General features: G+C 54.1%; 2 protein-coding genes across 14 annotated transcripts in view; one reads left to right on the top strand and one right to left on the bottom strand.

Moving 5' to 3' along the window:
- The window catches only part of TPCN1 (two pore segment channel 1), a 61,491-nt gene extending 50,992 nt beyond the window's left edge, over positions 1–10,499 (top strand). For all 5 annotated transcript variants that reach the window (XM_032653883.1, XM_032653885.1, XM_032653888.1 and 2 more), the window contains 9 exons: positions 476–547; positions 1,101–1,190; positions 2,555–2,670; positions 3,417–3,463; positions 4,025–4,093; positions 4,289–4,373; positions 5,732–5,871; positions 6,066–6,146; positions 7,801–10,499. In XM_032653883.1, the coding sequence (XP_032509774.1) occupies positions 476–547; positions 1,101–1,190; positions 2,555–2,670; positions 3,417–3,463; positions 4,025–4,093; positions 4,289–4,373; positions 5,732–5,871; positions 6,066–6,146; positions 7,801–7,920 (820 nt within the window). In that variant the 3' untranslated portion in view covers positions 7,921–10,499. The remainder of the gene's footprint in view (positions 1–475; positions 548–1,100; positions 1,191–2,554; positions 2,671–3,416; positions 3,464–4,024; positions 4,094–4,288; positions 4,374–5,731; positions 5,872–6,065; positions 6,147–7,800) is intronic.
- Positions 7,948–20,630, bottom strand: part of SLC8B1 (solute carrier family 8 member B1) — a 33,805-nt gene continuing 21,122 nt past the window's right edge. For 4 of the 9 annotated variants that reach the window (XM_032653889.1, XM_032653892.1, XM_032653891.1 and 1 more), the window contains 6 exons: positions 18,412–18,533; positions 16,713–16,866; positions 15,847–15,927; positions 14,646–14,710; positions 8,607–8,774; positions 7,948–8,272 (listed from right to left, as the gene is read on the bottom strand). In XM_032653889.1, coding sequence (XP_032509780.1) covers positions 8,162–8,272; positions 8,607–8,774; positions 14,646–14,710; positions 15,847–15,927; positions 16,713–16,866; positions 18,412–18,533 — 701 coding nt within the window. In that variant the 3' untranslated portion in view covers positions 7,948–8,161. Of the gene's footprint in view, positions 8,273–8,606; positions 8,775–10,722; positions 11,944–14,645; positions 14,711–15,846; positions 15,928–16,712; positions 16,867–18,411; positions 18,534–20,630 lie in introns of those variants that run through there. The other 5 variants (XM_032653895.1, XM_032653893.1, XM_032653897.1 and 2 more) reach the window with 5 other exon arrangements.

Here is a 20,630-nt window from a genome sequence, read left to right as displayed (position 1 = left end):
GAAGGCTGGTTTTCCTCTAGAATATCCAGCTGCGATCCTATTCACGTCCATCGCCCCCTCCCGTCCTGCCCAGGAGGAGAGGCGGAGGTGAGGGACAGGGCGCCCCTTTCTTACCTGGAGCAGCTGCCGCACCGCAGGTTCCTCTGTAGGCGCGGCCTTCTCCCGTCCCAGGGTTGCCGCAGCGTCCCGGGCAAGGCCCCGCCCCGCACCCAGCCTCCGCCGCGCCTGCTCACGAGTCTTGCCCTGCCTCCCTTCAGGGCAGGGCCCGTCCCGCCGCGATGTCCCGGCGCCCCCGCTGCCCCTGCCTGGGGTGCGAGTCACCCGAGCTGGATGCCCGGCTGGTGGCTCTGGGGAAAGTAGGCGCTCAGGTGGTGGAGGGGCCCCGGGCCTGCCGCGCCCCACCTGGTGCTGTGGACGGAGGGCCTGCGGCCACGCCCGGCACCCGTAAGTGACAGGGCCCGCTTCCCTCGCTCAGGTTGTTTAAACTGAAGAAGCGTTACCGCAACGTGCTGGACACCATGTTTGAACTGCTGCCCCGGATGGCCAGGTACTGCCTGCCTCTTGGCCCCCAGGGCCAGGCGTCGTGAGGCTTGTGCCCCCTCGGGGTGGGCAGCTGGGTGGTCTCGGGGGGAGGGGGCGGGGGAGTCCCTTTTTGTCCCAAAAAGGACAAAAATCGAGGGCCTGACAGAGTCAGATCTCTTCAAGGAGACCGAGACCTTGACCACCACAGGTCTCCCTGGTTCCACGTTTCTCCACTGACCTGTCTGAAATATTTAGTAGGGAGGGCAGGGAGCTGTCAACTCACTTACCACCTGTGTCTATGTTCACAGGTAAGGGTCACCTGTGAGTCTACCTTCACAGGTAAGGGATGAATCGCTGGTAGAGGGGCGTCTGGTAATAGAGTCCTGATTCGAGCCGTTTTCTACCCCAGACCTGGATCCGAGGCCCCTCCCCTGCAGGCACTGTCCAGCTGGTGCACCTGGCTAGGGGCATGCGTCTCCACCGGTCAGCTCAGGGGTCTGAGGATGCCGGGGCGCCGGGCGAGCTGCTGTCTCCCGCCGGCCCTCGATCACCCTGTCTCTTCTGACCCTCCTCCCTAGCCTGGGCCTCACCCTGCTCACCTTCTACTACTCCTTTGCCATCGTGGGCATGGAATTCTTCTGTGGGATCCTCTACCCCAACTGCTGCAAGTGAGTACGGAGCGGGCCCCTGCCCCAGGCAGCCGGGACTGGGACGCTGGCCTCTGACCCCTCAGGGGCCCACCTCCCCAGGCCACAGCACCCTCTGAAGCCCTGAGAATCACTCTGCTTTGCGTCCAGGGCGTATGAGTTCAGTGCAGCAGCTAAGGGAGGGGCCTGGAAGCAGAGGGTCCTCTCTCAAGTGAGGATGTCTGAGCAAGTTCCCCTGTCCCCCAGGCAGGGTCTAGGAGCCACTCTCCAGCCAGGTCTCCATCAGCTCACCCTTCGGGCTGGGCGCCGGCGGCTCCTCCAGAACCGGGAGCAGCCTGGGGCCCGAGGCCAGAGTCCCACAGCTTCCTCCTGCTTCTCCCCGGGGGTGACTGGGGACCTGGGCAGACACATCAGCTAGGGGTGGCCTGTTAGGATGAGGGCAGACACGTGCGGGAAGGTCTCTGGGGCAGGGATAGAGAGCGGGGGACACAACCTCCTTTGATCACTCCCTTTCCTCCTAAGCCCCCATGATGAAATCCGTGTGCTCTGCCATTCATTCTCCATCCAGTGTTCTCTTAAAATTGGTCCTTATGGTTTCAAACGCTGATAAAGAAAGTTCTCAGAGACACTGGTAGCCGTTTTGAGCGTCAGGCTAAGCTGAGAACCAGAGCCTGTAGCAGTGGGTCACAAACCTTAGGGCACATCAGAATCCTCAGGGCCGCTGCTTAAAAGGGCAAACTCCAGACCCCACCCTGCGTGTCCGACACAGGCCAGAGGCTCAGGACTCTGCCTTGGGAACAAGCTCCCTGGGGGCCCGAGGACCAGGCTTGTCAAAACATCCCCGTGAATTATAGCCGATCAGCCGTAAGAGGTTGGCAGGAAAGTAGCAAACAAACTCTCAGAACAGGGGCAACCGATTAGAACAGAACAGAACACTCCAGCCAGGTGCTGGGGAAAGCCGGAGGAGGGGAGGACCCTTCTAGAGGGCTGCCGTTGGCACCCGGCCTCCAGGGCAGATCCCAGACTGGTGGGGGCAGGGGGCTGGGGGTGGTGTTTGAGGAGGCACTGCCTCTGTCTTCCCTCCCAGAGCGCCGGGCTCTGGCCGCTGAGAGCAAGAAGGCCTGGCTGGCGGCAGAGAAATGCCAAGTGAAGGTGGAATGGGGGGCAAGTCTGGGCGTTCCCACCAGCACCCTGGGGACTCCCCTTGAGACAGGAAGACAGGCAAGGGAGCTGGGGGCTCGGCAGGAAACCAGGCTGGGCCAAGAGAGACGGTCCTCAGTCAGACCTTGGTTTGCTTAAACTTTCTGTACTTTGTTGAGGTGACCAGTTATCTTGTGACCTTCCCGCCCAACCCTCTGTCCCCCCGCCCCGTCTCCCCCGGCCAGTACGAGCACAGTGGCAGACGCCTACCGCTGGCTCAATCACACCGTGGACAACAGGACTGTGGTGGAGGAAGGCTACTACTATCTCAACAATTTTGACAACATCCTGAACAGCTTTGGTGAGTGCGGAAAGCCCAGGCGGACCGTGCCCTGGGTACTGCCTTGGTCACCGCAGGTCCCAGGTGGGGCGGAGCAGAGCTGCCCGAGGCCTCCCCATCCCGAGCCGTTTGCCATACTTTCTCGAGTCCTCTCTGGCCCCAGTGGAGCCTGTGGTTTGCCCAGCCTTGGGGGTACAGTCCAGGCCAGACCCCAGGGCTTGTTTCCTGTTACTTTTTCAGCATTGGGGGAGCAGCAGGGCTTCATGCTTGGCTGGGAGATGGGTACAGCCCGATGCTAGGGAACCAGCCCCCTTGTCACAGCTCCACAGTTGCAGGGTGGGACCTGGCCACACCAGCCAGCCACAGTGTCCCGCACTACCCAGGCCAGGCCCACACAGCTCTGCTCCTGGCTTCCATGGAGAGGCCGGGAGGCCAGACACAGCTTCTCAAGAGGAAGGGATCCCCTCACGACATCCCAGATCTACACCAAGGAAGGTCCGGGGACTCCTTCCCCAGTATCTCCACCCCTGGTCCATCACGAGCTGCTGAGGCCAAAGATGCACCCTTTCGGGGACCGGCCAAGGTGGCAGCACTCCCTGTGGGGTGGACGCTCAGGAAGCGCCTCGGCTGCGCTCTCGGGAGCTCACAGGCCACCCCGGCAGACAAGTGCGTGGTACTCAGGATAGGTGGAGAGAGGCCGCTTGACACTCACTTTGCAAAAGCAGGTCTGATCAAGATGCTTTCTGTTTCTCCCTTCCCTTTGGCAGTGACCTTGTTTGAGCTCACAGTTGTCAACAACTGGTACATCATCATGGTAAGGACCTCCGTCAGCTTCTGGGGGCATCCTTCCACCATCCTCTGAGGCCAGCTCCCATCTCCCCTCACGCAGCCTGGGGCGCATTGCTCTCCCCGTCCCCCGCAGGGGCAGGGTTCTGCAGGGACACCACGGTATGGCCTGAATCCCAAGAGCCTACCCCTCCGCACTTGCTGGACGTGGCTTTTGTCCCTACTTTCCACACATCCCCCAGCAGCCAGGAGAGGCCAGTTAGCCTCTGGGTCTCTGTCCTGCTCCCACCACTGTGAGGGAGACTTTTCAATCAAGAAACAGTGTGGCAAGTGTGGTTGGTTGGTTGTTTTTTTCCATTCCTTAAACTCTTCCAAAGGTTGGCCGTATCAGTCCTGGGGGGAGTGTCCAGGCCTTAGGAGCTCAGAGGGATTTTTAGACCCAAGGGAGCAAGGTCCCCCTCCTTCGTCTTCCACAACCGATCAGGAAGGGTCTGTAGAGAGCAGGGGCCACGGAGAAGCCTGCGTAGACAGCGACCCGGCCCCCCACCCCGGGATCTCGCTCGAACTCCCTGCTTCCCTCTGTCTCCAGGAAGGCATCACCTCGCAGACCTCCCACTGGAGCCGCCTCTACTTCATGATCTTCTACATCGTGACCATGGTAGGAGGTCCAGGGACACAGAATGCCCTCCTCCATCCTCCAAGCCTCCAGCTGCCCCTGCTTATCGGGCAGTAGCTCAGGGAGGAGGGGGCCGGGGACACGTCTGACCGGGCTCTGTCGGCTCTGGGGCCCCGCAGCAGCTCACGCCCCCCTCATTCCTCTCTCTTTCTGCTCCTCCTCTCCATGCCTGGCCAGGTGGTGATGACTATCATTGTCGCCTTCATTCTCGAAGCCTTCGTCTTCCGCATGAACTACAGCCGCAAGAACCGGGACTCAGAAGGTCTGTGCAAGTGGCTGGAGCAGGGGCGTTTGCCGCTTATCTGTCTGTCTGTCCAGTCTTCTGGCAGTTCAGCTTACTGATCTGGCTTAGCTTTCTTTTTTTTCCCCTCAATTTTATTTATTTTTGGCCGCGTTGGGTCTTTGTTACTGCGCGCGGGCTCTCTGTAGTTGTGGCGAGCGGGGGCTACTCTTTGTTGCAGTGCGCGGGCTTCTCATTGCTATGGCTCCTCTTTTTGCGGAGCACGGGCTCCAGGCACATGGGCTTCAGGAGTTGTGGCTCGCGGGCTCTAGAGCGCAGGCTCAGTAGTTGTGGAGCACGAGCTTAGTTGCTCCGCGGCATGTGGGATCTTCCCGGACCAGGGATCGAACCCCTGTCCCCTGCCTTGGCAGGCAGATTCTTTTTTTTTTTTATGCGGTACATGGGCCTCTCACTGTTGTGGCCTCTCCCGTTGCGGAGCACAGGCTCCGGACGCGCAGGCTCAGTGGCCGTGGCTCACGGGCCCAGCCGCTCCATGGCATGTGGGATCTTCCCGGACCAGGGCACGAACCCGTGTCCCCCGCATCGGCAGGTGGACTCTCAACCACTGCGCCACCAGGGAAGCCCGGCAGGCAGATTCTTAACCACTGTGCCACCACCCAAGTCCTGGCTTAGCTTTCTTGATCTCTTATTTGCATTGATTTTTCAAATACTAAATGACAGAAAAATGCACGTGACCTCATTTAAAAAATCAGGAGAGTACAGGCCGGAGATCAAGAAAAATCGAAGGCTGATTGTGACCCCAGCAGCCCTCTGTCCCGCCTTCCTCATCTCCCCGACTGTTCATCCTTAGCTGTTCCCCCTTTTAGTTATCGTCTCCGCCTTTCTAAACCCCGTGTTCGTCCTCTGGCTCTTGATTGAAACGGTGTAAATACCGTTGACCAGAGCCGACTACTGCTTCCTTCTGCAGCTCGCGACCCCTTGCTTCCCTTTTCCCAGAGTGCACCGCTTTCTGCTAATGATCCTTCATTCTTGCCAGATTCTCCATCAGAACTGCCACATCCCTGTTACTACTTGTTTCCAAATCTCTGTTCTCTCAGACTACCTGATCATTTTCTTTTTGCTCAGAGACTCCCTCCTGAAACCCTCTGTCCCTGTAAGCTGGTGGCCTGACCAGTGCTCCTGACAGCCCCAGCAAAGGGAGGGGATGGGGAGGGACGTGAGTTCCAGATGGTGGGGGGAGGGGGTCGTGCTGATCCAGAGTTTTGCTGGGAGAGGGAACCTTAAGGCCTCCATAGGGAGCAGGGAGGATGGCTAAACCAAGCCAGACGGGGGGCTCTGAGTCCCAGGCTCCTTCCCCCTGCCGCCCTCCCGTCCTGCAGTTGACGGCGGTATCACCCTTGAGAAGGAAATCTCCAAAGATGAGCTGATTGCTGTCCTGAAGCTCTACCAGGAGGCCTGGGGAGCCGCCTCTGACATCGCCCAGTTGCTCAAGATCCTCTCTCAGATGGAGAGATACGAGGTGGGGAGCGACAGGGCCTCGTCCCACGGAGGGAGTGGGTTGTGGCTTAGTGCAAACACTCCCCCGCTGTCCATCCCCTCAAGTTTTGGTGACACTTTTGGGGGGCACCGTTGCAGAAGCCAGAAGAGGGGGTGAGGCCGGGCGCCAGGACCCTGGCTTGGGCTGGTCCCTGCAGCCTTTCTGTTCTTCTCTAGCAAAATACCTTGGTGTTTCTGGGACGGAGATCGAGGACCAAAAGCGATCTGAGCCTAAAGATGTACCAAGAGGAGATTCAGGTAGGAGCACCCCCGACCACGCTGCCCAGATCCTCCTGGGAGTGGTCCTCCCGCTGCTGGGCAGAGGCCGCTCTCTGGTCCCCATCTTGATGTGTGGGGAGCTTAGTGGGGAGCTGTGGGATTATCTGTTGGGACCACTACCAGTGGACCACTGCTCGGGTCGGCGGCGGGGGCGGGGGGGGCTTCAGGGCTCAGCCTTGAACCCTTGAAGCATTCCCCAACATAGGCCGCCACCCTGTCCACTCTTCCACATATGTCACTGACCTCATCTCATTCTCCTCCTCTGAGCCAGAACAGCAAAGGAAACGCGTACGGCGGGAGACGTTCCAGGCAGAGCAGGGAGCATGGGGGGCCCTGGCGAGCTGGCCTGGACCGGCCTCTTCAAAGAGGATGGTCCTTCCCACATCCAGCCAGACGTTGCCCGATAGGAACAAGGGCCTGCTGCGCCTGGCTTTCTTGGGGTTTTTGACTGTTTTTGTTTTCTAATTTAAGAGAAGGGAAAAGTCAGGTATTTTTTTTGCAAACTCTCCCCGTCTTCCCACATTGGCTGCTAAGTGAAAGAGCTTGCGAAGCACCCCGTGGGCTGGCGCTCTGCAGCCCAGACAGAGCCATGGACTTCGGGCCACCCATCCGCCCAGGCTCCCAGCTCCCTCGCCAGCCACTGTGACTCTGCTGTTTTCAGGCTGGAAACCCTTGTTTCCCTGGGACAGTGATGACCAGGGTCCGAGCCCAAAAGGCCGGGAGGCTGCAGTCCCCTGAAGCGACTCGCACCTTATCTGTAAAAACACAAGGGGTCTGGGCGAAGACCTGGCGAATCACTGCACTCCGAGTCACAGAGATGAGGAATCAACATGAGCTCTGGTGTCATAAAACCCGGGTTTGATCCCAGGCTCCGTGACCTTGGGCAGGTCACGCAGCCCATCCCCATCTATGAGAGGGGGACAGTCCCTGCCTCACGAAGCAGAGGGGAGGGGACGGCACTAGACATGCCGTTGGGCCGTCCACTCCTGGCCTCAGTCTGCCCCTCTGTGGAAAGAGGGGGCACAGAACTAGGCCATCTCTCTAATTTTTTAAGCTCTAAAGTTCTGTGGTTCAGACTCTTTAAAAACATAGGGTTTATATTTAAAATTTCTCAATTACCTGAATACGTCTGTCCCTGAAAATGTCGGATGATATAATGATAATAGTCTTAGGCGGGTGAGCTGTTTGGTTTTTTTCAAAATGCTCTCACAGCCATTCTGGAGGGCAGCAAAGCAACCGGGGAGTTGGGAGATGCACTCAAGCTTCATACAACTTCTGAGCTTCGGGTTTCCTGGGTGTAAAATGAGGACACCCAGCTCAAAAGGGATAACACAGGGGGTTGGCGAGGGGGTGGGGGGCACACATCCCTTTGTGAACCACACAGATCGTGTTCACAAGTAAAGGGTGATTATTACTACCTGGGCCTCATTGAAAGCAGGCACACTTGACAAGGAGGTTTGCAAATCTCTAGTTAAAAAGGGAAAGATTGCATTGTCATTTTTCTATTTAGGGTCCTATTCAGAATTCCCAGCAGGTCTGGGAGGGTCAACAGCACTGCCCAGCCTGGGTGACCCCGGTAGGCTGGGGGGCAGGGCTGGGGCCCGCTCAGCACCCTGTCTGCTCTCTGCCTTAGGAGTGGTATGAGGAACACGCCCGGAAGCAGGAGCGGCAGCAACGACAGCTCAGCGGCTGCGTGGTCCCCACCACCCCGCAGCCTCCAGGCAGCCGCCAGCGCTCCCAGACCATCACCTAAGCCCAGCCTGCAAAAGCCATCTCTTCTATGCAATAACACAATAGTATTATTTTACTACAATGTATCAGAATAACGTGTGTATATATATATATATGTTATATATATACACATACCTTCATAAATATGCAAATATTTATATATAGGAAAAAGGAAAGACAGGCAGACAAGTTGAGGTTTGGTTTGTACCCACCTTGCCCTGTTAACCCCAGAAGTCAGTTTCATTTTGGGGAGGATCAGGCCACTAGGAGCTCTTCTTATTAACATGGAAATCTCCAGAAGGGCCCTTCACAAGAGCACTTGAATGGATTCTGCCGATCTCTGCAGGGCTTGCCTTCAGCGTGGGCCAGCGTCCCTAGGCCAGAGCCATACCGTCTTCCTGATGCTGCTTTCAGAATCCCGCCCAGGCTGACAGCTAGCTTCCCCACTAACCTGCCCTGTGGCCCACATCCTGGGGTGTCTGTGTTCTGCTTTAGGGACAAAACCACTTAGGAAGGAAAGAACCCACATCCTTGGGTTGGTATGTCTCTAGATATAATAATGAAATTGGGCGTTCCCTTGGGGGACCAGTACCCAGCACCTACTGGAACGAGTGATCCAGGGCTGTGGTTATTCCGTATGGTCAGATCTCAGCCAGTGCCAGGAGGCGAGAGAGGCCGTATCCCAGCTCCATGAGCCTTCTCACCTACCCTTCTTTTGGTTTCAACGCTTGTGGCTGAAAATCCTCCTAAAATGGCCTTTGGAATCACAGCCCAGTAGGAGGAAGAAGACGGGCAAGAGGCCAGGCCGATGGCTACCACCCCAGACCAGGTCCTGAAATGGGCTTTCTCCTTAAATCCCTTTTCCTTGGGATCGTCCTGTTTAAGCAAAAAGACATTTTGGTTAATTCAGGATTCTGCTAAAGACAACAGCAGATCCTTTCACGTGTGTGCATTTGCTGGAAACGGGAACAAAGAGCACGGAGGCTCACCTCAGGCTGTCCACGGCTGCCCTGCGGCTGAACCCGTGGTCTCCTTGGCCAGCTCCCCCCTCACCTTGAGCAGTCGCCCTCCGTGGACCTGACTGAGGTAGGGCTGGGGACGCGGCTCACCCCGAGGTTTCCACTCCCCGGAGTAGGTTCAGGTGGCCTGTCAGTTTCCTGAGTTCCCCAGGGACCTTGGGAGAGTTCTCTGAGATCAGGATGCAGTCGGGGCTTGAACCCATAGCAGGCTGTCGGCGTTGGCAGCTCCAGTGAGCGGTGGTGGCAGCGGCAGAAGCAGGGTCAGAGCAGAGGGAGCCTCGGCTCAGCTCTCCTGAGCGGTGAGCCTATCTCAGTGCAGGCAGCAGAGGTGGCAGAAGCAGGGATGAAAGGGGCAGGTGGGGGGAGGGGGCAGGGGAAGCGGCCTGCACTGGGCATCCTGCCCCAACCCCCGCTTTCCAGCTGCCTCCGCTGCCTCCGTGACTTAGGGAGGCGGGTGGGCAAACTCGCCCTCGCCACATCCTCTTCCCAGCCGGGCAGGGCCTGATCCCAGGGTGTGGTGCCCCATCTCCACGGCCAAGTCTTCTCGACTGTGGCCTTGGACAGGCTGGTCCCATGGCCAGCACCACACAGCTCTGCCCCTCACTAGGGGAGAAGTGGCGGACGTTTCTGTTTTTAAAGCACAGCCTTTTAGGGAAACAACGAATCACTGAGAACCACTGAGATTCCCCAAGGGAGTCGGGAGACAGATGTCCTCTTTTATCTCTGGAGGGCCACGGGCCATCGCAGGCAGCTCGGCACCAAGCCCCAGGCCAGAGCCCCTTCCCCTCTCCGGAGAAGTAACTTTGTTTGCATATTTGGGTGCCTTTCAGCTTTTGTTTATTGAAACGGGCATTCTGGAAGCAGGAGTCAAGGGGCGGCTTTCAGAGGAGGGCCTGAGTCCCCCGACCTCAGCATCTGCCCCCAGGAGGCTGAAACCTGGGAGGGGCACCAGGGAAACTGAGCGCAGCCCCCCAGCCCCCAGGGTGAAGGCTGGTACCAGGAAGAGTGGGATCTAGTCCAGGCCTCCCAACCCCATCCTGCGAAAGGCCCAGTTTTAGCCAGGAACGGGATGAAAGCCAAGTGGCAACAGTGCTGTTGCACCAGACTCCAGCCACTGGTGGGCACCCTCACTACTGAGGCTAAGGACAGCTGCCCCTTCGGGGTCACTGGGGGCCTCCTCAAGTTGACCCTCTGACTTGTACACAGGCCATCGAGCAGGGAGCGGGTGTCACCCAGGGCTGTGAGCTCTGGGGACCCAGGACATCCAGCTTGGATGCCCTCTCACCTCCCACGTCAGCTGACCACCACCAAGGTGAGATGCGCCGACTGGGTCTGGGTCACACCACCTGTCAGTGTCTGTGATGGCCCTGGGCCCCTGCCCCGCTTTCGGGGGGACACCATCTGGCCCCTCCTCCTTGCTTCCCTCCCCCAACCCAGCCTTACTCCACACCACATGACAATCATTTTGTACAGACAGAGGGGGCGACGCTGTAAGGTTTTTGTACAATGGGGATTTGTTACCTAGAAAACCCACCGCGTCTCCGGATTTCTGGCGTATTAATAAAAGAGCCTCTGCTTTGTACACGCGGCTGCTGCCTCGTGACTTCCACCAGGCACCATTCGGTGGCTTCTGAGATCGTGGGGAACAGGAAGAGGACCCATCCATGCCCATTCCTGACCCTACCTCAGCCCCACCCCTAGACGTGCCACCAAGTCCAGATCCGTCAGGCCCAAGCGCCTTCGGCCCTGGAACCGACCACTTGTCAGCCTGACCCCGGTTAAGAAGAACTAGTAACAGCCAGCTGTATGTTGTTTTCTGTTTACTTGAAATATTTAATAATTTTTTCATTGGAAAAAAAGACAACTGAGTCCCTTTACTGCGGGCATAAGGCGTTGAGCAAACAGAAGAGCTGCTTATTGAAAAGGCGGGTCACTGGCTGACAGCAGGAAGGCGCCCGGGAGCGCTCATCACCCTCCCAGGAGCTCACAGGCAAAGCAGCCCCAGCCCAGGGCTCCCCGTGAGGTAGGCACAGGGCACAGTCCAACCGGCTCCTGTTTTGCATCTGGGGAAACCTCTGAAGCCAGCGGCCAGTTCTAGAGGCAGAGTCTAGAGCTGTGCTGTCCAAATGGCAGCCACTCATGGGCCAGTGCCACTGGCTGCTAGTTTGGATGATATGTATTATCATTAAGTTCACCTTTTTCTTTTGGCTTTATTAACGTGGCGACTAGAAGATTCAAAATTAGGTACAAGTCTCACATTCTATTTCTGTTGGACAGCGCAGCTCTAGAACTCAGCCCGCATCGGCCCGAGGCCCACAGCACACAAGCTGTTCTATCTGCCAGGTCCGAGTCACCCTGACTCCCTAAACCCGGGTTTGGCAGCCCTGAGAGAAGCAGCAGGAAGGCAACAGGGCGTGACTGTGGGGAGGGGCCTGGGCCTCCACAACTGTCTCCAGCCCTGAACTCTTTGGGGTCTTCCAGCCTGGAAGGCACCCAGGCATCCCCTTCGCCCCAGACCCCAACTTTCAAGAGGCTCTGGAGATAACGCAAGGAAGTCTACCTGCTGCCTGGAACTCTGTCCACAGGGAAGCCCAGCCTCCGCAGCCCCAGAAACAAGGTTTAGCTGACCTAACTGCACACAGCAGCGACTGGGAAGCTTCGGCAGAGAGCACAGCCCCACGAGCGCACACCCCGAGCGCACACCCCGTTCATGGTCTCGGCCTTGGCCACGCTCAGGCGAGCGGGTTCGAACGAAGAAACTTCATCCTCCATCTCACCGCCTGCAGCGACACCTCCCGACCACCTGGCGGACCCCGACACAGCTTCACTCACACAGTTTTCAAGCGAATCACTCCAAATTCAGTGAGCAGGGCCACCAGGAGGAAGGTCAAGTACAAGAGAAGCAGGCAGCAGCCGTAAACTCTGTTCAGCTGGAAGCACTGCAGTGGGACCGAGACCAGGGAACAGACGAGGCTGAGGCCTAGGGTGCCAGCCAAGACCCACACCAACAGTCCATCAGGCTCCAGCTGCGGGGAACACGGGGAGAGAGGCTGGGTCACTGCAGCCCGACAGTCAAACTGAGGTTTGAGGGCCCCTCGTTAGGGGCCAGGGAGGAACTTTTGGCCTGCCCAGTGGGGTGGCACCCCGCACCTTGAAGTTCAATGTTTTTAAGCCACCTGGTATGTGGTAATTTGTTATGGCAGCCCCAGGAAACTAATTCATATAGGTTACATATGTATATGTAGATATGTATGTATATATAAAAATATGCATATATATGTATACATATATATATTACATGCAGTAGTTGAAAAATTCTCCAGCAACACAGAAGAATAAAAGGAAATGAAATTGTCCTCTTCCTACTTCTCTCCCTTTCAGATTTAGTTAGCGCCTATCTAACATATATGGAAGACTTAACCCTAGGTGCTATGCTAGGTATATTACACCCACCTTAGCTACCAGTCCACAGTGAGGAAACCAGTACACCCGACCCTTGAACAGCACTGGCTTGAACTGCATGGGTCAGCTTATACGCGGACTTTTTTCAACAACTATAGTACTTGTATTTTCATTTCACGATCTTTAAATTAAGCGTGGTGGTGGTGGGGGAAGTTCGTGTTGAATTAGAGATCACAGTACGTGGAATCGAAAGAGCTAGGGTTTGAGTCGTGACTCTATGCAAACTCTTCCGGCATCCTGTCCCCCGTCAGTCATTTATCAATTCCTTTGCTTTTGAGGCAGAGATAGCAGTACTCAGATTTGCGACTGTGTCAGGGACTCAGCACCTCTAATTCCCATGTCGTTCAAGGGTCAGCTGTAGTACGTGACAGAGCCCAAGTCCGAAGTCCAAGCTCATGCCCTACCCTGTCTCCCCATACGATGATACGTGTACCCACAGATGTGTGGGCACACGTGTGCACATACAGGCCTGTCCATCCATTCTGAAACCACAAATGGGACCATACAATAGGTACGTGTGTTTAAGAGCAACCTGTTTTTCAGCCAACAACACGCCACGGACATCCTTCTATGATGACCTCTCATGATGCCCTATGTCTTATGCAATTAAAAGCAGGATCACAAAGGCAGTGGAATGCAGACAGACAGACACACCCCCACACACGCATTCCACAAGGAGCCAGAGAAAAGAAGTAGGGCCCTCAGGGGGCCAACCCCTAAAGACTCATTATCAGGAGCCGCCTGAAAATCGAGAATGAAAGGAACCTATTAAACCCCTGAAGAGTATAAACAAAATTTGCAGACAGAGGGTGTTTACCCCTTAGAAAAGCAAACTTTTCAAGCGTAAGTAGCTATTTGCTTATGGGCGTGGCCACTGTGAAAGGCCGCCCTGCTGCCAGTTAATTACAAGTCAGCCGCAAGAATCTGTTCAACAACTAGCTGCCTCTTGGAGAAAGAGGTGGGCGACTTTGTTCCCATTAACGACGCCATCATTCAGCTGCACTTTCCAAGTGCTTCCACGCGATTGGCCTTAAAACCATCCCCTGGGCCACATCCCCTCCCCGTCTCCATCCTTCTCTGGTTTGGCCTCTGAATCCAAGTCCTTGGGAATGCAAAGCTGGGGCCCGAATCTAGGTTGACTCTGCCTTGCACGGGGTGCTGCTGGCCCTGCGCACCGTTTCCAAAGAGAAAAGTTCACTTAGGAATCTCGATTTCTCCTCTAGAAAAGCGGGATTATCTGGCCACAGGAGGCCCACCCGAGTCACTCACAAGATTTGGTTACCTGCCCTGAAGTAGTGTTTGAGTTTTCAACCTTGTTGGAAACCTGTTTCCAAGTGTCCTAAGCTTCATCGGTCCCCAGGGAGCATGTTTAAAGTGCAGGTTTCCAGCCCCCAGCCCCTGGAATGCCTGGGTCAGGAGGTCTCATGCGCTCCCAGGAAATTCCTGGGTGCCCTTGAACCCACAGAAACTCTGCTGTTCAGTGCATTTCAGAACTTCTCCAAATCTATGGAGATCCCCCCTTTCTGGGCTGTTGCCAACATTCTCTCTCACCCCAGGCAGTGGTGGGCAGCCTGGCCCGTACCTCATGTCTGCTTATCCAGGAAGCTTGTGGTGGTGGTGGTGGTGGTGGTGGTGGTAGTGGTGTTGGTGGGGGCATCAACCCCATTTCACAGGTGAGGAAACTGAGGCTCAAAGATCCTCAGAGTCCTGATTCATTCAAAGTCACATAGCAAGAGACTTCAGTGATGAGACCAAGACCCCAATCCTGGGCCTTCCCGCCCCTTTCCCTCAAAGCTACATCTTAATTACTCTGTGACCTTGCAAGGAATACCTTTTTTAACCCCATATGCAAAATGTTTTTAAGATATTCTACACATCAGACATGTCGCAAATGTAGACCAGTCCTCTCCCCAGTGTCATCTACTGAGATGTGAATGGTCTCCGGTCCAGAGAAGGGAGGGGGAAGAGGAGGACTGGGAGGAGGGGGGGAGGAGGGAGAGGGAGGAGGGAGGGGGGGAGAAGGGGGAAAAGGGAGGGGATGAGGAGGGAGAGGGAGGAGGGAGGAAGGAGGGGAGGAGGGGAAAAAGGGAGGGGAGGAGGAGGGAGAAGGAGGGGGAGGGAGAGGGGGTGGGGGAGGAGGGGAGGAGGGAGGGGAGAGGAGGGGGGAGGAGGGGGAGGAGGAGGGGGGAAAAGGGAGGGGGAGGAGAGGGGAGGAGGAGAAGAGAGCTCTATGAGGAGGTCCCTGCAGAAGCATCTGGCCACTCACCTCCACTGCCACGTGGCCCCTGGAGATCTGGAGCAGGCAGCCCAGCCCCACGCCCACCAGGATATCTGCAGCCCAGCTCAGGAAGTTTGCCAGAACATAACGCCCCATAACCCCGACCACACAGCCCACTGGCTTTCTTTCTGATCTCTGGCTGTGCCCCCCCCTCTCCCCAAAAGCCACCCTGTCTGAGGAGACCTTATCCAGTTTTAGCACCTCTAAGAGAGTCTCCAGTGCACATTTTGCCTCAGTCTGTAAGGATCGCAGGAGGTGAGAGAAACGCTTGGTACCTGGTGAGATGGAGAAATGGGATGTGAGGTGAAGTGACAACCCACGGTCCACTGGGGAGACTGGTGACAGAGCATGTCTAGGGGACACTGCTCCAGCCAGGGCCCCGTCCTTCCCACCCCAACCTGGCTTTAGGGCTGTGGTCAGGAGAAGCCACAGCCCTAAAGCCAGGAGCGGGTCACAGCGAGCACTGGGAGTGACAGACAGCAGGAAGCACGCTGCACACAGGTCACACAGCTGGCGTGCGGCAGCGCTGGAACCGGCACCCGAGACTGTCATCCAAGACTGTCGAGATTCAAAGCCCTGTCTTTTTCACAGCCCCAGGCAGCCTGACCCTGCCTTTTCTATATAGACCAAGGGGTGGCAAATTAAAGCCTGCAGGACAGTCCGGCCCAAGGCCTGCTTTTATTAATGAAGTTATATTGGGACCCAGTCACGCCCATTTGTTTATGTATTGCCCATGGCTGTTTTCACATTACAACAGCAGAGTTGAGGAGCTGCAAAAGAGATCCTATGGTCCACAAAATCTAACATATGTACTCTCTGGCCCTTTAAGAAAAAGTTTGCCAACCCTGACATCTACAGACCATGACATCTGTAAGCAAGAGGGAGGGGTCTTCCACAAGCTTAGTGTGTGGGCACCTACTAATAATACCTCTGCCCTAACAAGACGAATGTCTGCCATCACTGCTGTTTGCCAGGTGCAAAGCACTTCTGTCACCTCATTCAATCCTTATAACAACCTATGAGACCAGTCCTCTCAATATCCCCATTTTCACAGATGAAAAAGCTGAGGCTCAAGCAGCCGCATCACCTGCCCCAGGTGTTCCAGTGAAAGCCAATCCGGGGTGGGGGGGGGCACGGAGCACACCCTTGGCTCCCAGCACTGAGGGAAGGGCAGTCCCAGAAAGGATACTGAAGATGAGGCCACCAAAACAGGCCGAGAATGCCATCCGCGGGTAGCCCTGGCGGGCCAGCGTGAGATCTGAGAAGACATCTGTGTGGAAACACAAGAAGGCCTTGAGTTGTGCAGGGCTTCCCCTAGCCATCCTTGTTCATTCACTCCTTCATTCTACCCACAGTCATTCAGTCAACAAACACTGATGAAGGTCTGCCTGGCTCCGGCACTAGCTGGTTGGGTGCTATGGGAGGCCACATCATCCCGTAAGACACAATTCCCTCCTTAATTCCTTCTACCTGCCTCTTTTCCACCAGGGGCAACTCTGAGGGTGTGACATGCCACCACCAATCTTTCACCCATGTCCCGTCTGCTGCTAGCACACACAGTACCTCGGGGCAAATTAGGAAAAGGGGCCCAAAAAGGTGAGTGGAAGGAGAGCTAGACTTTGGGCCCCCTGATCCCTTGTCAGGATGCTCTTGGGCAGTGTACAACCTGACCAGCCCTACTTGGCAGCTCTAGCTAGAGAAGGATATCTGTATGTATGAGTGAATGCCTACCCATGTCGCATACCCACGGACACATTCCACCTGGTTGGCTGCAATGAGCTCCATGTCCTGCCTGAAGTCTGGGGAGCCACTGAGTGTCCATGCATCAGAGAGTGGGGAAGAGGCTGGGGCCTTCTACAGAGCCTCTCGGCTCAGGTACGTTCTGGGCCACCCCACCCAGATGCCCAATGATGGTCACTCCAAAATGACGGGCACTGACCACCTGCTGAGGGCAGATGCACTGGACGCCCCTACCCACATGCAATTCTGTCTGGAGGAGCAAAAGGCAGTGAGGTGGCTGTGCTCATTCTAGAAGCCCACCCTGCCCCAAGTCACCTCCAATGCTGTTCCCCCAGGCCAGCAGCGTGAGCCCGAGGACAGTGTTGCTCAGCCGGAAGACCACACCCAGGGACCGTAAGGTGTTCACCACCTCCGTGGCAGCTGCGTTGATCCACAGGGCGCTGGTCAGGAAGCCCAGGAAAGCAAAGAGCTGGGGGAGGGAACAGGGACACAGCCTTAGTTCCTCAGCTATAAAATGGGACAATAACAGTACCTACTCTGTGAGGTTGTCATGAGCATAAAATGAGTTAGTAGATGCAAAGCAGTTAGAGCCTGGCATATATTAAGTGCTCAGTAAAATGCTAGATCAATATTACCATTTTGTCAAAAAGGAGTTCATCATAGCTTTCATCAGATTTCTAGTCTATGGACCAAATGCCACCTCATCACCAGAAAAAGAAACTCCATACCCATAATCAGTCACTTCCCAGCCCACCCAACCTTCCTCCCAGCCCCTGGCAATCACTCCCCTATTTTCTGTCTCTCTGGATTCGCTTATTCTAGACATGTCATAGAAATGGCCTCACACAATACGTGGTCCTTTGTGACTGGCCTCTTTCACTCAGCATCATGTTTTCAAGGTGCATCCACCTTGGGACATGTGTCAGTACTTCAGAGACTAGTAAGAAACACTGCCTAAGACCATTTCTCTAAATAGTCAATTGGCTGAAAATTCAACTTCCTTTGGGCTGGTACATCCATTCAGAGTTTCTGAAAATAGAAACTAGAATTTTTAAAAGCAATAATTAGAAAAAAAAAAAAAAGAAAAAAATTAAGTAAACTTTTGAGGAAAAGGTCTCTGGACAAACTACCTAAAATTTTAACATCCTGCAGAGGTGAGAGAATGGGGAAAAAACACCCCCAAAGACCAAACAACTCCATCACTGGAATGTGATTGTTAGGAACCCAGGTGCTTCCTAGTTAGGATGGTGGAAAAGAGTCTGGTAGGTCTTTAAAAAGGTAAACATACAGTTCACATTTGACCCAGCAGTTCTACTTACTCCCAGGAATACACCCAAGAGAAATGAAAGAATTATTTCTACAGAAAAAAATTTAAAGCAATGGTCATGGCAGCATTATTCATAATATCTAAAAAGTGGGAAAAAAACCCAGGGTCCATTAATGGATGAATCGATAAACAAAATATGCTATATCTGTATAATCGAATAGTATTCAACCATGAAAAGGAATGAAGTACTGATACATGCTACAACATGGATAAACCTTGAAAACATTTTGCTAAGGGAAAGAGGGCAGTCATAAAAGACCACATATTGTATGATTCCATGTATGTGAAATATATAGAACAGGAAAATCTAGAGAGGCAGACAGCAGACTCGTGGTGGCCAGGGGATGGTGGGGAGGATGGGGAGTGACTGCTACTCGGAACAGGGTTTCTTTCTGGGGTGATGAAAATGCTCTCAAATTGTGGTGATGGTTGCATAACTCTGTGAATATAATGAACACCATTAAATTGTATACCTCAAACGGGTGACTTGTATGGGGTATGAATTATAGCGCAATAAAATAAAGCTGTTACCAAACCAAGTGGACCCTGAACAGGCACAAAACTCCTTAAAAGTGGCTTTAAAGACCTGTCATGGTGGAAAGTGATTAGCGGCCAAATTGTCCCAGAACATCTGCCCAGGAGACCTCAGTGTCCCCTCTCCCGGCTTGGAGAGTCTAGGTTTCTTACCCAGTGAAGCCTGGGGGGCTCACTGTTGGATGTGGCAAAAAAGGTCACTGCAGCCAAAGCTGTGCCTGCGATCACCACCACGGCCCAGACGGGAAAGAGGCCACCTATCTCATAGACGCCATCTGCAGAGGGACGAGAAAGGGAGCTGGCACTCTCCATGGCTTCAACTTGGCGCCCCCCCTGGAAGCCTCCTAAGAATGACTGAGATGCTGTGGAGGGGAGACCCATGGATAAAACCCATGGATAAAATTCGATTGTTTGGATGTAGGGTAGATACCTCCTATGTGCCCAGCCCTGTCCTAGACACCTCAGGGAGACAGAGAAATTAAAGACACAGCCCCTGTCCGCAAGCTATTCACATTGGAAAGAAAAGACAGACACATGAAAAACACTCTCCAGCCTTTTGTTGTGGAGCTAGGACGGGAATGGCTAAGACTACTCACCACCACTATCTGTTCCCGTGCCCATGGCAGACATCACTAATCAACCATGATGCTTTGGTCCAACTGAGCTTCAAGACAGCACCCTCCAGCCAGGCATTACCAATGGATGGGCATCACTCCATGAGATGAACTGTACAGTCAAATACAACCTTAGCCACTGATCCTGGCTCTCTTGAGAAGTCTACTCCACAAACCAATCCATTATAAAGTTACGAAGGTTCCAGAGGCTTCATATAAAAACACCGAAGGGAGGAAACCCTGCAGGCAGGCAGAACACTCTAGAATTCTCCACATACCATCCTTTCACCACTAGTCTCAAAGGCAATGGATGGTTCAACTGCCCAGGCACATGTAACAAGACTTTCCTTTTGTTTCCATAGTCTAGCTTTCCTTTTGTTTCCATAGTCTAGCTCATGGGCTCGCAAACATCAGTGGGCATAAGGATTACATGGGGGGGGGCTGAATATATAAAATTGTGTGCACAACACACTGTGGTAGATTTTCAGGGGGTAATTTTGACGGATGTGACTTTTACTTATAGAGCTGGCTTTGGAACATGACGCCTGGGTGAGAGGTCCTTTCTCTGTATTTCCCAGTCCTGTGTTAGAGGAATTTCAGCAGGTGGCTGGGGGATGGGGTAGTCAGGAAGGACTTCCTGGCATGCTGAGGATGTGAGCTGAGTCATAAGCAGAGAGGGGCACAAGGGTTCTACAGGAAGAGGGAAGAGATGGGTGGGAAGGAATTGAGCAAGTTCATGTCATCAATAGCAGAAAAAGGCCTGGAGAAGGTGGTTGGCTCAGGGTCTTAGAGGCTTGAATGATAGTTGGAGGACATGGGCTTTTTCCAAGAAGCACGCGGGAGCCATGGAGGTCTTAGAGTGGAGGAGTGACCACAACTTGTGAAAAGTGGCACTTTAGAAAGATGGCTCTGGGGGTGGCCTAGAGAGGGAGGATGGAGGTTGGCAGTGAGATTGGGAGGCTTGGCTGGTGGACACGCCTCCCCCCCGCCCCAGGCAGGGCTCTCTATCTCTACCCTGGATTCTCCGCCTTAACTTTAATCAATGAAAATAACCCGCTCCTGATTAATTCTATCAAATGCTTATTAACTGGAAGCATTTTTGCCGGATTTATTATCTCCAGCGACATTCAGTTCCCCTAATAACCATACGGTTCTACCTAAAGTTAACTGCCCTGACAGTGACTGTCCTAGGCTTTAACTTTAGCATGTGAAATTAATCTCACTACACAAAACTTAAAATTTAATTACACCCAAGCACCTTCAAATTCTCCAAACTTGTAGGGTATTTTCCCACTATCATACACCGCCTACCACCCTAGTTAAATCTATCAACAAGCCAAAAATCAGCATCTTCTCTCCTAGACTTAATCTGACTAGAGAGAGTTTTACCAAAAACCACTTCCCTTATTCAATTAAAATTCTCTACACTAGATTCAGACCAAAAAGGTCTAATCAAACTATATTTCCTATCATTCTCATTACCCTTACTCTAAGCATAATTTTATTTAATTACCACGAGCAAACTCCATAATAACCACAATACCGATAAGCAGTACTCAACCAGTAACAATCACCCATCAAGTACCAAAACTGTGTAACGCTGCAATTCCTATGGCTTCCTCGCTGAGAAAAGCCAGAATCACCTGTATCATAAATAACCCAACCTCCTAGTCCATTGAACTTACATAAACCTCCACCTCTTCGTCTTTTAAAACATATAGCACTGTTGAAAATTCTACAATCAGTCCTGAGAGAAGT

This window comes from Phocoena sinus, chromosome 14, assembly GCF_008692025.1.
Source record: "Phocoena sinus isolate mPhoSin1 chromosome 14, mPhoSin1.pri, whole genome shotgun sequence".
NCBI classification, from domain to species: Eukaryota; Metazoa; Chordata; class Mammalia; order Artiodactyla; family Phocoenidae; genus Phocoena; species Phocoena sinus.
The sequence above is the reverse complement of the archived record's forward strand: the minus strand, read 5'-3'. Positions and strand labels throughout refer to the sequence as shown.